Source organism: Ischnura elegans, chromosome 6 (assembly GCF_921293095.1).
Source record: "Ischnura elegans chromosome 6, ioIscEleg1.1, whole genome shotgun sequence".
Classification (NCBI taxonomy): domain Eukaryota; kingdom Metazoa; phylum Arthropoda; class Insecta; order Odonata; family Coenagrionidae; genus Ischnura; species Ischnura elegans.
In genome coordinates this window covers 95,717,276-95,733,900 of record NC_060251.1, presented here as the reverse complement: position 1 = coordinate 95,733,900, position 16,625 = coordinate 95,717,276, and the positions used below count along the sequence as shown (strand labels likewise).

The 16,625-nt window shown below is 39.1% G+C and overlaps 1 protein-coding gene across 1 annotated transcript in view; it reads left to right on the top strand.

Annotated features, from left to right (window-relative positions):
• LOC124161216 (SWI/SNF-related matrix-associated actin-dependent regulator of chromatin subfamily A containing DEAD/H box 1 homolog) overlaps window positions 1-16,625 on the top strand; it is a 55,768-nt gene that overhangs the window by 13,936 nt on the left and 25,207 nt on the right. Inside the window, exons 7-9 of the mRNA XM_046537480.1 lie at window positions 2,761-2,966; window positions 6,682-6,947; window positions 14,874-15,012. Coding sequence (XP_046393436.1) covers window positions 2,761-2,966; window positions 6,682-6,947; window positions 14,874-15,012 — 611 coding nt within the window. The remainder of the gene's footprint in view (window positions 1-2,760; window positions 2,967-6,681; window positions 6,948-14,873; window positions 15,013-16,625) is intronic.

Below are 16,625 nucleotides of genomic sequence, written 5' to 3'. Positions count from 1 at the left end.
CGTCTCCTTAACAGAATGATAAAAAATAATTTAGATCGTTAATTAAGAGTGGGGCTAGTGGAAATGAGTTTTTTTTTTCAGCAATACGGTTTGAGACGTATTTTTGCCGTCGTAGGTTACCGGGCGATTGACTTCCAGGTAGAGGGTCTACGCTAAAGCCTTCAAGGTCATCGGTATTCACAGGGGAGAAATCGAGCGGTGGCCGAGTTGCGCATGAATAGCATCAACTCATAAAAGGGTCCGCTATAGAGTCTCAAACACAATGGCTTCATTCCCTCCCCGCAGTCATAGGCCTTCTGCGTCTCAGGAATACAGTTCAGCAGAAGAAGGTGATTTAGATAGAGCCATACAGAGTAAAAACCAAGAGAATATGGCAAAAAATAGGAATGCGTGTAGAAAAATCAAGAATTTATCAAGAAAAACCATAAACCTATAAGAGGACTTGAGAGAGGTCAATTGCTTTGAAAATGGAGAGCGTCAAAGCGATATTGCGTGGTAGTTTAAACTCACGATGCCTTATTCTGAATAAAGACGAAGCTAAAATATCAGTGACCTCAGCCGCATCAACTTCAACCAAGCGGTCTACACATACGGAAAGTTCATGGTGAATCAGTACAAAAAGACGAGAGTGGTAATCGCTCCGAGACATTTAGTGAAAGCGGTTGGTTCCAGAATTTAAACGGCAAGCAGGTATTTTCAGTGCGGCGATATCAGGTGAATCTGCAAGTGTTGATAGCGCAGCCACCACAACATTTTCTGATGAACTCAAAGCTGTTATTGAAAGTGGCTCCTTTCCCCCTCAACTAGATTTAGTGTTGACGAGACGATATTCTTTTGGAAAAGAATGCATTCTCGTTCATTCATTTTCAGGGAAGGAAAACCTGGGTCAGGTTTCAAGGCATTTAAAGACTGTTTCACGTAGCTGCTAATGACTCGGAGGACTTCAAATTAAAATGATTTATCATTCATAAACTCCGCTAGCTATGAAATGGCATTCGAAGTAGCATTTTCCTGTCATTTTGATGAGCGACAAAAGGGCCTGGGTGACACAACAGTTGTTTTTAGACTAGTTTGAAAAATCGTCAACTGCCGGCAACGCATTACGATCCCCTGAGATAGCAGATGTTAGCCCACCCGCACGACAGGATGGAATTTCGAAAGCACGTAAGAATTTTTTTTAACGTGAATAAAAGTCTTTGAATGCGTGAATACTATCTTTAAAGATGTTTTAAACTATAAATATTTATAGAAATAATGTTTTCTAAGGCTTTTTATGGGAATATAGATGTTTTAGAGGAAATTCAATACCAAAGACCTATGCTACGAGGAACGCATCCCTATCTTCCCTATGTTAAAACGCTCTCGTATAACGCAAATTCGTATAGCGCAAAGACCCCAAGGAACGCATCCCTTGCGCTATACGAGACATGGGTGTAGTCTGTTACTTAAGAGTGCTTCAAGGGCTCATTGAGAGCTTTCTTCACTTTACCGCCATCTTTTTAGTGGTCATAATGTCACTTTACTCATGTCCCCTCTGCTCCGTATGCTCTTGCTAACTGTGCAGGCGAGCGCCTTGCCATGACTCATGTGATCTCCACTTTCACCCCTGCCTTCATTTCTACTACTCCCTTCTTCTCGTGTTTGAGGTTGAGTAGTCTCAGGGTAAACATGCATGAGTGCGACGAAATCTCTGGTTCCCTTTGCTGTTTTCAGCCGCATGCCAGGCCTCGGCAATATTTGCGCATCATCATCATTGGTCAACAATCCTAAGATTGGTTTGACGCAGCTCTCCATTTCTCTCTCCTATCTGCTAATCTCTTCATAGCTACATATTCAGTGGTGCCGACTCCATGGGGCTTGAGGGGGCCCGAGCCCCCCCAATAATTCGTTATGGGTGTGAGGAAAAAAGTGTCAGGCTTGTCGATTTTCCCCGGAGTGTCCAGATATCGAGATTAGAGTTATCAGGGTTCTAAATTTGATCATATGACTCTTATAAAATGCATAAAAGACTTACAATTCACTACTTATAAAATTTTCCGGGAAAAGATCCCCGGTTTGGGCCCCCCCAATATTTTTTGTAAGTCGGCGTGCCTGTACATATTTATTCTCTTTTACATCCTTTATAACCTGTCCTATATAACTCATTCGGGGCCGTCCCTTGCCCTTTTTCCCTTCCACTTGTCCTTCAACGATTGTCTTCATCAGACCATCGTGCCTCAAAATGTGGCCAACTAAGTTGTCCCTTCTTCATTTACTGTATAAAAAATACATTTAAAGATTGTAGACAACAATGTCTTAATTTACAGTTGGTTATCCATTGCAGAAATCTTCTGAAATTGATAGAGAGTTTTTTGCCATCACTCATTGCCGTCTGCAATACTGGAGCAGATATCCAAGTAAAATTGAAACATTCCTTGTCAACAAGTAAAGAAAAAAATTGTGTATGAAAATGGGAATTCTAACAGAAGTAATAAGTCTTGCATATCCTTACATTAAAATGTCTCAATCCAGGCATTGTTGCCTCCAATTTTATTCTTTGTAAAGATTGCAGAAAACATCAGAAGAGGGTGAGATTCAAGCACAGATAATCTGGAGTTTACTGTATTTATTGTATTAGAAGTAAAATAAAGGTCTTTGAAAGTGAGTGTACGTGGTCATTAGGAACGCCATTTGATGGCTTAAATGGATCAAATCCAATTACTTAATTCATTTTCTTATATTTTTTCGTTCTTTTCTTTCTCATGACTTCCTGCCCACCAGGTGAAGAAGCTGGAGAAGAACAAAGTCGTTGGGCCTCAACTTCTGAACCATTCTCATACAGTTCTGCGGCTTCGCTCGGTGATAACCCGTTTAATGCAGCAGTGTAAGAAGCTGTCTGATGGGATGAAAGATATAGTGAGGAGCATCACATCGGGGGAGATGAAGTCCATCGGTATCAAAACTCAGCCAAAGTTGATTACTCCTCAGTAAGTTTGCACATAAATATTTTTCTTACAAAAGTACGAAGGCATTATTGCTATGGACCTGGAAAACCGGGAATAGTTAGAGAATGGTGTCGTTCACTCAGACCCAAAATTGCAATTTAATGAGATACAGTAGAACCTCAGTTATACGACCCTCAGTTATGCGATGACCTCACTTATACACAGATTTTTTTTGGTCCCATGTATAACCCAGTATGAACCCATGCATTTCCAACCTCGGTTATGAAACTTTTCACTTATACGACGACCTCAGTCGCAAAACATATTTTTCCAGTCCAGTGAGATAAAATACCTCACTTATATGACCTGTCAGAGAACTGCTCTATAGGCCTGGTTACACGGTACATGAGAATGTACAAGAAAATGTGAGAATGTCTGAATCTCAGAATGAACGGGAAAATGCACCGTGTAACCACGAAAAATGTAAGAATGTATGAATTTCTGAACGCCTGCTCTAATTTCGTTCAGACAATCATACAATTTGAACTCAGAGTCACCTGGTGGCAGACTACGAAAACGACACATTCATTTCATTTGGCTTGTATAGGCGACTTCTTTGTTTACGTATGGCCCCGATAGTTATTTGGATTTGATATGATCTTGCTTGACTTGGATATCTCACTGATTGGATATGGGTAGCGAAAGAATGGAACACAAGAAAAGGGGATGGGTAAAAGGAAGGATCAGATGGAAAGGCGCTGAATGTATGAACCGCGAGAATTGTCCAAGATTGAGATCCAAATGATCGTTAAAAGGTCATAAAAAGCATGTGATAGGCAAATAAATAAGATTCAAGTACTATGTACGCTGTATTTACTCAAGTTCCTGTTTTTGAATCGAGACCGACTGCAAAGCGAGTCGAAATTTTAGGTGTTGCGTTGACATGCAGCGAACGTTATGGGCATCGCAGTAATAAATATTGAATTTACCTTGCCAAAAGCCTCATATTTCTCGTATATTCCTGCGTGCGCCGATTCACAGGAGAAGGATGGAGAGAAATCACGACACACTCGCTTTCAAATCTAAAATTCAACTGCCTTTATTATGTCCTGTTTATTATATCACAAGACTTAAGGGCACGAGAAATTTTGAAAATGTGCTATTATTATGGAACACTACTATCCAACAAAATTTTAACGATATCGGCGAAAGACACTTTGTGAATACTCCTTGTTAGGGGCTCCTTGTGACGAGAGGCCGGCCGCCCATTACATTCCTTATTTTTCACCGTGGTTTAATCGTAATCAGTATTTATTCTCGTAAACCGCCACTTTCCTTATAATTTGATCCTACAATGGGTAGAATGATAGGTACATTTATAGAGCTGTTTACAAAGTGAAATAAGTAACTTGATAAAATCCTGCGGTAACCCTGATTTAAGAGTGTACTTACGTTGAGGATATCCCGTTGACAATATAGATAATAATGTATTTGACTCCATTCTGTGGATCATCAGCCACTTATTCCTCGTATTTTTGTCCCTTCGAACACAAGCAAAAAACTTCTCCGGCGAGTAAATAGAGGCACTTTATATGGTATTATGGGATACACGATTTATATGGTTTTCACACGTTTTTCTATTGAAGGTCCATGCTGCAATATACTTACTGCATTAAGCAAATTATGTAGGTGTGTAACGTAGATCACAATCTGCAATCAACTCATTTTAATTTAATCTTTCCAAAGCCCCCCAAACAATCGCCTTTATTTATTTCAACAACGCCTTGGCAACCCAATATATCCGAAGTTTGACGTTAAAGCAGCAATTATATTCGCCAAATTTGCGTTTGAGTCCCTACATGGACAGTTTTTCTATCCACTTCCTCAGTCTGTCATCAGTGGATTCCAGGCCGTGATGTAACGCGCGCACGCCCCGTTACGTGTTTTCAAACAGTCGATGAAGATTATTTTTAAAGACTCATATCTCAGCTATAAAACATTATTCATCCGCGAAATTTGCGGAAATTACATTTGAGGTAAGGATCTTATTATTCTAGTACTTTTAAAAAAGTTTGCATGTTCCCCATTGGTTTATATTTGAAGTTGAAATAATTTGTTGCGCATTTAAAAATGTACGAAAAAATGTCCGAAAAAATGTACCGTGTAACCACCCACTCGTGGATCTTGTCCATGAGAATGTACAAGAATCTGTTCAGAAAACCATTCAGAAAAATGTACAGATTCTTGTACATTCTAATGTACCGTGTAACCAGGCCTTAAGAGAAGATAACAGTATATGTGCAAATTTTAGCCACAGGTGCGGGAGTAGTATGCGCTCATTACATGGATATGTAAATAAAGAATAATAAGTTTTAATAATGAGCAATGCTGTTTATTCGATATTAATTTTAACTATAGCAGATGATTGTCAATCTGGAATTATGAACAACGGAATATCTATCTCTAACGGAAGATTTTCTAGAAATTTTCCAAGGTTATTTTTTCCATCGCCACAGCAAAATAATGCCCAAATGAGTTTTTAAATATCCTCGTGTAAAAAAATTTTGGCTTCCAAGGTCATCCAAAAAAAATTATCGTATTTGCAGTATGGACGCAAGTTGATGGTGATTCAACATGATGGCAAAAAACAGCATGCGTGGTATCATTCTGCAGGCTAATCTCACATCTGCTGGACAAATTGCGCTGGGGGAAAGTTGCTTACGTGGCACGCAGATCAAAAGTGACCCAACTTGTAACTCAGTGGGTGTAAATGAAACATAGTTGGACCTTGAATAGCTATTAGCTTAACTCTGCCTGGTGGCAAGTTTTTATTTTTTAACAGAACGAGAGTTGTAGTGCGAGTACCCTTGGAGAATAATTCGCGTCGTCAGTCGTCACGTAATAATTTAAGTCAAATTCAAAATGTGAAAGATGAGGCAGTTTCTTTCAACTCAGGAATGATACCCATTATATTGAAGTACAAAAAGTGTGCAGTGTTGTTATCAGAAATTGGAAAGTAAATAATTTCGTAAAGGCAAATCACGCGGCTTGTGAGTCAAAGTTCCTGGTGCTGAATTCACGGAAGAATGCTAACAGAGAACCTATGCCCAGTAGATTCAATCTGCTAATGCTAAAATTTCATGTGAAAACTCATTTTTAGTGCGTAAATAATATAGAGATAGGAGATTTTTCCGGGCTCTTAATCTATTTTTGTTCATTCGTCGCTGACAGCAGTTGCGAGGTTACTCAAATTGCTCACTTTAAAGAAGTGATCTAATCACCTAAAAAATCTTAGTTACGGAATATCCCAGGTCCTCGGGTGGGGTTTTCGATTTTTTCCCCCAATCATTTTCAGTCCCCCACTTCGAACAATATCTATTCACCACTCTTATCCACAATTTTGATGTACTGTGTCAATTCGCCTACAACGGTGCTGTGTGCACTGAATGGCTGGAGTCCTCTACAAACTCCTGAAGATTTTTTTCCCATATCAAGATTTTGACGTGTCCTAGATGTAAACTTTAGGTTAAATTAAAGATAGCTGGTGCCTAGTTGAATAGGATATGTACATTTCAGTTTAAAATATTTTGTGTCATGATTTTTGAAATTCTTAAAAGAGAGCTAAGACTTCAGTAATTAGTTTCAAAATTAGAGGAATTTTCTCATGGTTTCAGCCATACCTACTTTTTGAAAGAAAGTACGATTATGTTTTACTGCCTTATTTTGAGATTTACTCATCATGCTTGTCTCTTTCCAGTTTAAAACTTGCCAGCTATCAAATGGTTGGACTCAACTGGCTCTTTTTGATGCGGAAGCAAGGTTTGAGTGGCATTTTGGCTGACGAGATGGGTCTTGGAAAGACGATACAGGTTATAGCTTTTCTAGCTCACTTAAAGGAACGAGCCATGAAGAAATCTGATTCGGGTGGAGAGTCTGACGAAGAAGTGGACACCATTCTGAAACAGGACGATTACAACAGTGAAGCAAGGACTCACTTGATTGTTGTACCCTCGTCAACCTTGGGTAAGTTACTTTGGTTAAATCTATCCAACCTTTTTACTTTTCATCCTTGTGCATTTGTTCAAGCCTGTCTATACTCCCATCTTCAATTTTCTCTCTCTAATGCCTATCACTAACTTAACCATTTACAGTCAAATGTTCCCATTTGGGACCTGTTTTTTAAAAATCCATGAAAATCATATTTCGTATCTGTGATTGCTTAAATAGCTTTTGTTACACAAATAAATTATATAAGTATTTTTAAAGTGAATCACATGACTAGTGTATCCATTGGTCGTTTATTATACCTTTTCGAAAGTTGTTATTTTTATAACCTCTATGACGAGCATGCAGTTTATTCAATATTTTTCCTTACGCTCTCTCTCCAGTTACAAATGCTCATTTATTCAAAGATCAACATATGTTACGTTGTTAAACTTATTTTCTTGGTCGAGTGTATAGTTATTTTTCAAACATTAGCAAAATTTTGTGGTGTGTTCCCATTTGGGAACATGCTTGAAAATGCATTTAAAAATTTTTGTTCGGGTTTTCTTTCATATCTCATATTTAGTTGTAAAATAAAAAGGATATGCAAAAAAATGTTAAAAATCAGTTGTTAATTTAATTTAATCTTTATAGCAGGGATGGCAAGTGAAACAAAATGAAAATGTGTACTGTGGAACCTCGTTAAAGCGAGTACGGGCTGTTGCGAGACCCCAGCCATTACGGGAAATAGCCGAGGCACAGTCAGTTGACCCTATAATAAGCATGTAAAAAAAATTCGTTTTTATGAGGCCCTTTTGGTGTTGGCACTCGCAATAGTGAGAGTTTCCATCGCCGGAAAACCTTCACCAAGAGTCCCTAAGCTCTGCAATTTCTCGCGATCTGTTAGAAATGAAGTTAACATGGAGTGTTCAGTCTCAAATTCATGTAGTAAACTGTCGTTCGATAAATAATTACATAGTTCATTTTGGAGAAAATATTGTGGCATTAACATTCGCTAGTACTTGATCTTCTTTTGTTCCTTGGGTGGCAGAAAGCAGTCGTCAGCATACCCACGCATCCGTGAGTTGCGTGATTAGAAAGCATTTGATGGCAGACAACATATCCAAAAAACAACAAACATGTCCAAGCAAGAAAATAATGGAGTAATAAGAGAGTTGCATACTTAATTTATCTTCCTATTTGCTATACGCAATTAAAAAAAAAACAAAAGCACCCAAGGAATGCAGACCATGAAGAGGTAAAAGGAGCTTTGTTCGGTTGGTTTTGCCCACTTCAGTCTGCGGGAACTTCTGAGAAAGGGGCTAGGCTTAAAAGCCTAAAGCGGCGTATTTTAGGGATAGATTGCGAATCAAGAGCTTCAAGAGTTCGGAAGGTTGGTTATACTAATTCAAATCACCAAAGCATTATCTCCCGTCATAATTGCTGGTGATGCCTGCGGTGTAAACCTGATGTCTTGGAAGATAGGACTCCGATCCTAAGTATCTTAAGTAGTATTCCCCACGTGATATAACATTGGCGAAACGGAACTCTTTTACAACCTACTCCCCAACAAAACCTTGTAGTACAAGGTATTTCTTGCAACGATGCTTCTAGAGGTAAGTAGAGCACCTTAGCGATATTGTAGGATGTACGGCACAATGATACTCAGCGTGAATTGTACGGATGAATGTATTTATTCTCTGTTGTGGTTACAGGTAACAGTCACGATCACAATGTACTATTCACAAGGATGAACTACAGGCGGTCCTCGACTTTCGTACACTCGACTTTCGTACAATTCGCACTTTCGTACATTCAAAATTGACACCTTTTACTCGACTTTCGTACGCTAAATTCGGACTTTCGGACGCTGGTCCGTAATTTTTTTTAAATTCCCGCCATGTTTATTGCGCATCCCAACATTCAATTGTTTCAAATTGCAGTATCGGCAGTATATGCGAACAATATGAACGTATATAATGAAGGAAATTGTTGGTAATTGACTCTGATTTAGGTGATTTATTTGGGAGAGAGACTGCCTGCTATAGGCTCCTTTATCAAGAGAAGAGGAAAGCCTTCATTGAAGATATTTTTCAAAAGAAGTTGACTAGACATCATCGAATAGCTTTCAATAAAACTAGTAAGACCTTCTTTTTAATTGTGTTTTTTCGTTTGAGTGCTGTTTAATTCATGTAAACCTTCAGCAACGATATTGCACGAAATATCACCCGAATTCCGTTTGTATTTTGTCTTTTTTGAATAACATGCGGAATATACGCGATCACGAATGTCACCTGCCAAATATCGAATTTTGGTGTAAAAATTAGACGGTATCCAGAGTGCGGGTTCAACGAATACATTTTTTTTATGCTACTTGATATGTCCTTTTATTTATAGTGGATGTAATAAGTGGAATGTCAACTTAAACGCCAAGAGGAAGTTTCACTCGATAGCCAACGGAGTTCTTGTTTTTTAAACTTATATTTGCATTTTCTGCGTATTTTCGAAATAAATTAGATGATTTGAGGAGTTTTATTAATACATTATTTAAATTAAGTCAATTGAAATGAATTCCGTGAAAAAAAAGGTTTTAGTACGTAAATTCCGCTCTTTTGGAACGTAACCCCTAATTAGTATGGAAGTCAATGGTTCGACTTTCGTACAATTCGACTTTCGTACAAGTTTTCGGGAACGCATTGTGTACGAAAGTCGGGGACCGCCTGTATTCGCGTCAGTGGTCGGAGTCGTAATGGCGCTCTCTTCCGTTTCCCGGGCGGCCGGGCATCCCCTGGTGGCCGCTGGAAGAACTCACAGAACAACTGACTCTTGTTTGGCGCCGCCACAGATGCCATACATGAAGAGCTGATGCTGCGCTTTTAGTTCATTCAATTAAAAAAAATCTGCAATCCTTTTTCACATTTTTTAGTCATTATTGAGAATGTTAAATCAATAAATTCATACTCTTTAGTTTTGTTGGCCTTAGGGTCCATCAGATGCGTATGCCTTTCCATTTCTTTGTCGCATATAGTATTACCAATGTGTGTTATTTTCGTCGCAGTTTCTTGCAGCTTGCTTTTGTTATACTTAAGTGACATCAGCATAATATCTGCGCTATATTTTTCGTGAAATAATATCACGTTTATCTCTTTTCTTATGTTACCAATTTTAATTCAATTACAGTGGAACCTCGTTAAAGCGAGTACGGGCTATAGCGACACCCCCGCTATTACGAGAGATAGCCGATGCACCGTCAATTGACCCTATAATAAGCGTGTTGAATAATTCGTTTTTACGAGACCCTTTCGGTGTTGGCTCTCGCCATAGCGAGGGTTTCACCGCCGGAAGACTTTCATGAAGACTCCTTAACCTCTGTAATTGCTAGCGATCTGTTAGAAATGAAGTTAATGGAGTGCTCAGTCTCAAATTTAAGTGGTAAACTGTCGTTCGATAAATGTAATGATTGACGAAACAATGCTTTGCATGATTTTTATTCAGTACGGCGCTTATAAATTGTTTGAATAGTTAGTCGTTATTTGAGTAAGGAAATTTAGTGATGCAAAAAAACATCGCCTTTCGTCTGGATTTATGCTTACGTTTATCGGATAGATGTTTATCTGTCGCCGCACCACTCCTGTTCCTGTAAATCTGTTCGCAACAGGTATATTGGCTATTATTTGCTCCACCTCCGGTAAAGCGACAATTCGCTATAGCGAGTGTTTATTAGTGCTCCGTGGGGTGTCGTTATATCGAGGTTGCACTGTAGTTTTTATTGCAGTGCCGTAGTGCACTCGGTGTATTATTTCAAATACGTCGCAAACGTAATACTCAAAAAGGAAATTTTTTGAAACAACGGCAATTTTAATCTCATCATTTTGCATGCTTAGCAAACTTTTTACCGTAGATAATGAAGACGTTAAATTAGATGATAAGTCTTCCGAGGCAGGAATGTTCTACAACCTTCCATCATTTTCGTCTGCAGAAACAAATGAAATGCGTTATTTCACTTAACTGCCACTTAACATACGGGAACAATAAATATATACCAACAACATTTGAGGCTTTAAATAACTGCGCTACAGTTTTATCAGTTATTGTTTGAATCGAAACTCTACTGCTCATAGTTAAGTTTCGATCCCAAATCGAATGGCCAGTTTGTGCTCACCGTTCTCCTGTTAGTGGTAAAAATGTGAGTGCCCCATACATCTAATTGCGGTAGGCCTAACTTCTACTTCATTCAACCATACTTCGCACTCTGTTTATGGGTCGAAACTAAACCATTCAAAGGTGAAGCTTGTGGTCCCTCCGGTGCGAAACATTATCTACCTTTCGTTTTGTCCCAGAGTTTAAGTTTAGTTTTGAACGGAAGTACTTTTGACTCTGATTTTGTTTCGACCGTGAGTTTAGCTCCCCTGGTTTAAATCCATTTCGTTTTGTTTCTACATTTTGCTGTCGGGAACGAAACTATTGACATTTTACTAGTTTTGACTTTCGTTTCGTTTCACTTGCCATCCCTATTTTAAAGAGTTTATGGAATTATTCAAGTATACCGGGACTAGCCACGGTGATAACTTTTACGAAGTCACCCGCAAAGCACAAATTGTGCGAAAAATCCACAGAGGAAAAATCATTCCCTTGACTTGGATTCGAACCCGAATCCCTCAATTTCCGGCCGAGTGCTTTACCCAGTTAAGCTACCGAGGCATCATTCTCCCCTGTGGAAATTTGTGGACTAAACTGGACTAGGTGGTATGGACTGCTGAGCATTGAACTGCTGAGTTTATGGAATTCACAAAGTTTGTCTTTTTTTATCAAGCATTGCTTTTTTCAACAACTATTAATGTGCTGAAATAGCATGTGTTGTATGTCTGTTTGGTTCACATTGACCATTTGATCATTCATACTGTAACCGGTGCATTCTGCCCGCTTACATAGTGACGCATGAGACGGGAGTGCGAGGTAAAGGAAGGCCGTTTTTTTTTCTTTAGATATGTGTTCGTATGAATGTGTGAGTGAGTGTAAGAGGGTTTTTGAGTGTGTGTTATGAATCATTGAGTCCCCATTTGATGTTTTCCTATTTTCCTCCCCACATTGATGTATAATGCTCTCCCCTCCCCCTCCTAAAGTGTGCAAGTCGAACTATTAAGACGAAGAAGAACGTGGTTTCTTCCCCCCCCCCCCCTGACAGTGCTGACTGACAGGAAAAGATTTTTATGCCTTTTCTAAGGGATTGTCATTCATTTACGCGAAACTATGTGCCATATGCTACAGTGGTTTGACCAAATATTTGGTTAAATTACTGTAACAAGTGGTGCAACAAACACTTGGAGCTTAATCCTAGTCCTGACCGCCAACTTGGCCGCCAAAGTAAAATTTATAAGCAGTTTTAAAAATTAAAAGAAGAGGTAATTGTTGCGATGCTTAAGTCAATTCACTGCAAACATAGTAGAAGCGATGAGGATGATTTTTACACATTTAATCTCGGTAATGATCACAACTCAAGCCCATATACTGACATTCACTTGGAAAAAGCCGGAGTGAAACAACTTCTACTGTAATCCTTGTGTAGGCTTTCGCGGTGTGGTGAGGATTCAGCGTGGAGGTTTTCGGGGTTACTACCGCGTAGATTCTGTAGATTGATTTGCGATCAGATTTGTCTGCAGAGATGAATCTATGTAACCCCGAAAACCTCCACGCTGAACTTCTACTGTTTTGCACAATTTTAACTACTTGGAAAAAAAGGATCATCCTTGTCAGAAACAGCGAAAAATGTTGACTCTGCGATTGCTAGAGATACCGAGGGAAGATTACGACAACTTCAATACACACAATTGATTAGAGAGGCTGATACTTTGTGCAACTCCATTCTTAAGGAGAAAGAATACTTTTTAACTGAAATGAGAATATAAAATCTTAGTCTTATATTTTTCGTGGAATAAGGAAGTATTACTTTTCCTTTTTGGCTGCGAAAGCTAAGAGAATTGCCGTCCAAGGCTAAGCGGGCGAGGCATTGTGAGGGCCAGCGTAGTAAAGTGAACCTTCCGAGGTATTGATACAAATTTTAATCATTGTTTCTATGGAGCAAAATATTTTTATTATTGCTGCTGTTTCTTGTTTTATATATATTTTTATCATTCGGTGGAGGAAGACGTGAAATGGGAGCTGGAAAATTTAAAAAATACGTGAAAATTTGCGAAAAAATGGCAAAATTGATAATTCTTAATTCGTTTTCACCCAATTTACGGAGACTTATTCCCCCCGAATCTACCTCCTTACCATATTTGCACCCCTCAAAACCCTTAGAAAAAATTTAAATGCTAAAGTAATCGTTTTAATTCCTCCAAATGACTGAAAAGTGATAAAAAATGGAGGGGGAGCTCCCCCGAAAATGGTGGGTGATGGGAAAAATTGGAGTTCATATTCGGATTTAGGAGGTCATTTTACAGTAGAAGCAGCAGGAATGGTGTCAGGGCCGATAATCATGCCGTCCAGTGTAATTTTGTTAGTATTGTGATAACGTTGTAAGTAATATATGTTATGCGTTACCAATAGCCAATACTTTCCAAAGCCAATACTTTCAATTCACCGCCTTGCTGGCTAAGGCAACCAACGGAAATTAACAATTCCCTCATTTAAAATACACTCTCCCTGCGTGGCACAGCCGCTATTCTTTGTTGCCCCTAGGTATCTATATATCTCTTCATAACCAAGAAAAATCTTCCTCGACATATTTCAATTGATAAAGCGGGATGCCTCGACGATACTTAATACCACAGAGTTGTGCTCCTACTACGCCTATGCCATAGAGTTTACTATTTATGGCCTATGATATTATCAGAACCCTAACCTCGCTGCGTCGGCCATATTGTCAGCGCCTGCAGCGCCGCCATCGGTGATTTGAGTCTCGAATATAACGTGGTGCACCGGAGGAAAAAGGCTTCTATTTTTTTTGGCGGTTCCAAGTAACAAAAAACGCTCCTAAGAGTAGGCGGAGTGTGGGGAGGCAGAGAAGACAAAGTTGGTGGAGAGATCCCGAGAGAGAGAGAGAGAGGGTGCCCAATGCGAGTAGGAGTTGTAAGGTAGACTCGTGGTGCCGATGAAAGGATCTCCCAACTGTCGCATAGAGGCCATCTCCCACTCGTGAACCTGCCGGAGATGACGCAGAGCAGCCTATGCCGCGGAAGGGAATCGCCACGATCAGCAGATTGAGAGCCCCGAAAATTCAACAAACTGTATGAGAAAAAGCCACGAAATCTCAATCCCCCCCCCCTCAAGGAACAGAAGAAAATTCCCACTTCACCAAGTCAAGAAGAGAATTCATTAAAAACGTTTATAAAGTTCCCCCCGCATAAGTAGAGAAGATGACAGTACTTCCCCCTATTACCGTGTGAATTTCAGTGCAATATCTATTTCTTTGTTTCATATTTCCATTCCCCCCGTTTCTTTTTGTTTTTTTTTTTATTTGTCCCCTTTTCTTGTGGGTTTTGTATGGGTTATGAATGTGAAAACATGTAGCGTGATTTTTTTTTGGGGTTAGGTTAAGGACTGAAATTTTTCTGTTGTGCAGCATAGTGAATTATGCGTTGTATTTCATTGAATTCAAGGAGAAGAAGTTAATTGTTACTTTTGCTATTGATTTGCTTGTATTTTTAAATGATCATATTTAAACTCATTAAATTTATGTTGAGCAAACTATGCAGTCAAACGGCTTTCTTTATCGGAACGCTACTATCTCAGGTCTCATCACCCCTAAACTTTCCTCTCCTACCCTTTCCCAAAATCCCATTCCCTCACCCCAGGTGCACGGAATATCCTCGCTACACCTCTGCCCTCCCCTTTTGCCCTCCAATCTCCCCTTCCCCGAATGTGCCCCGCACAGTGGGGTTACATTACCAAAGTCCTTAAAATTCTTGGTAATCTCTCGTGTCTACCCGATGCGATATTATGATTTCCTCCTTCTTTTTGCAGAAAACTGGATGAATGAATTGGATAAATGGTGTCCTTCACTAACTATTGTTGCATATTATGGTTCTCAAGAAGAGCGGCAGCAAATTCGATATCGCTGGTTACAAGAAGGATTTGATGGTGTCGATGTCATAGTTACCACGTAAGTTTTGGATTCTTATTGCGTTGTTTATTTTTAGTAGTGATCTGGTGGTTGATATATTTTTAATCATCATCAACTAGCCCACTGACAGGTACCAAACACCATACTTGTCTCTACCTCATCCTGTCCAAGGCTTCTTCTATATTTTCCTTATTCCTTCTTTCTAGCCTCACTGCCTCGGTCATCTTCAGCCTTCTTCTTACTCTTATCTTTTCTCCTTCCTCTGGTTCCTTGACAGCATCTCCTCATTCCTAGTTTTATCCACCCACTTCACTCCCTCCAGCCTTATCCAACCACATATCTCAAAAGCATTGATCCTATCCCTATCTCTTTTTCCCAAAGTCCACGTTATATAACACAGCACTCCTCATTTCACCATTCTCTTCCTCAGCTCTAGGTTCATGCAGCTACGTAACACCTTTCTCTTCTTATAAAGTGCTACCTTTCCTATAGCTTTTCTTTTCTTTATCTCTGTCTCAGGCCTCCAGTCTTAAGTCAGCACGCTTCCTAAATAGTATCCATACCTTGTAACTTACTGTCTTTTCTCCATTGATCATAACTCATTCTGCCATCATTTGCTCTCTTAACTTTCGCATTTTTAATAAAAATGGGAATATCCATGACCTCTGGAGCTGCATTTATTCTGACACTTCATAATAACGGGGGTCTACTCTATACCGGGGTTGAGAATTCCATATTAACAATCTTCTACATTGCCTACCTTGCTTGTCTTTAATGATGCAATAGGGTAGTTTCCTTCATCAAATAAAATGAAAGGCATTGATTGCAATTCATTACCCATTATTAGTGTATTCATAATGTATAAATTATTTGGTTTTAGAAATACTGGTTTAGACGAATGGCAATGGTCAATTTTATCCTCATTTGAAAAAGGCCAGATTGGCGCCAATGCGATGCCACTCCACGTGACGTCACAGGGACCTAGTTTCTATATGAGTAGATAGGAGCTTTACATCATCTGAGATTACCAATGCATGAATGAGGCACAGAGCTCAGGGAAACATTCCTTAATAATCACCTATTAAAACTGCCTAAGGTCGGAAAGTTTCCTGCGTTTGGTAGAGTATTAATCTATTAATAATCATTATTTAAGCAAAGTGCTACCTGCTAGCATCCTGCATCGTATCAGCGCTCGAAGCCTTGCCCCAAGGTCACCTCACTTGTGGCAGCGGGAACCAGAACGACGTCACACGGAGTTTTCCCAGCATTCATACTTAGCCATCACGTTTTCGCGCGCTTTAATATTTTCACTTTTCATTTAATCGCAAAAAATAGACATTGTCATTAAAAAATCTAAAAGCGTGAAATACGTACTCCAGGAGTAATAATCTTTTGATTCAGGTAATAAAAAATAATAGGAAACCACCTTATTATGATTTTTTTCTATTCATAGCCACCTACACTTCTTTTTTTTATTGCATAAAGTTGATAAATTGCTTGGAGACAACTGAGAAGTGGGTAAAAATGGAATTATTAATGTTTTCAACCATACAATAAAATTCCAAATGGGGACATTTTTATGCTAATTCACCTTAAAATTCTCATAAAATTTCATGCAAAAATTGCTCATTGCATTTAATTTTAATTCTAAT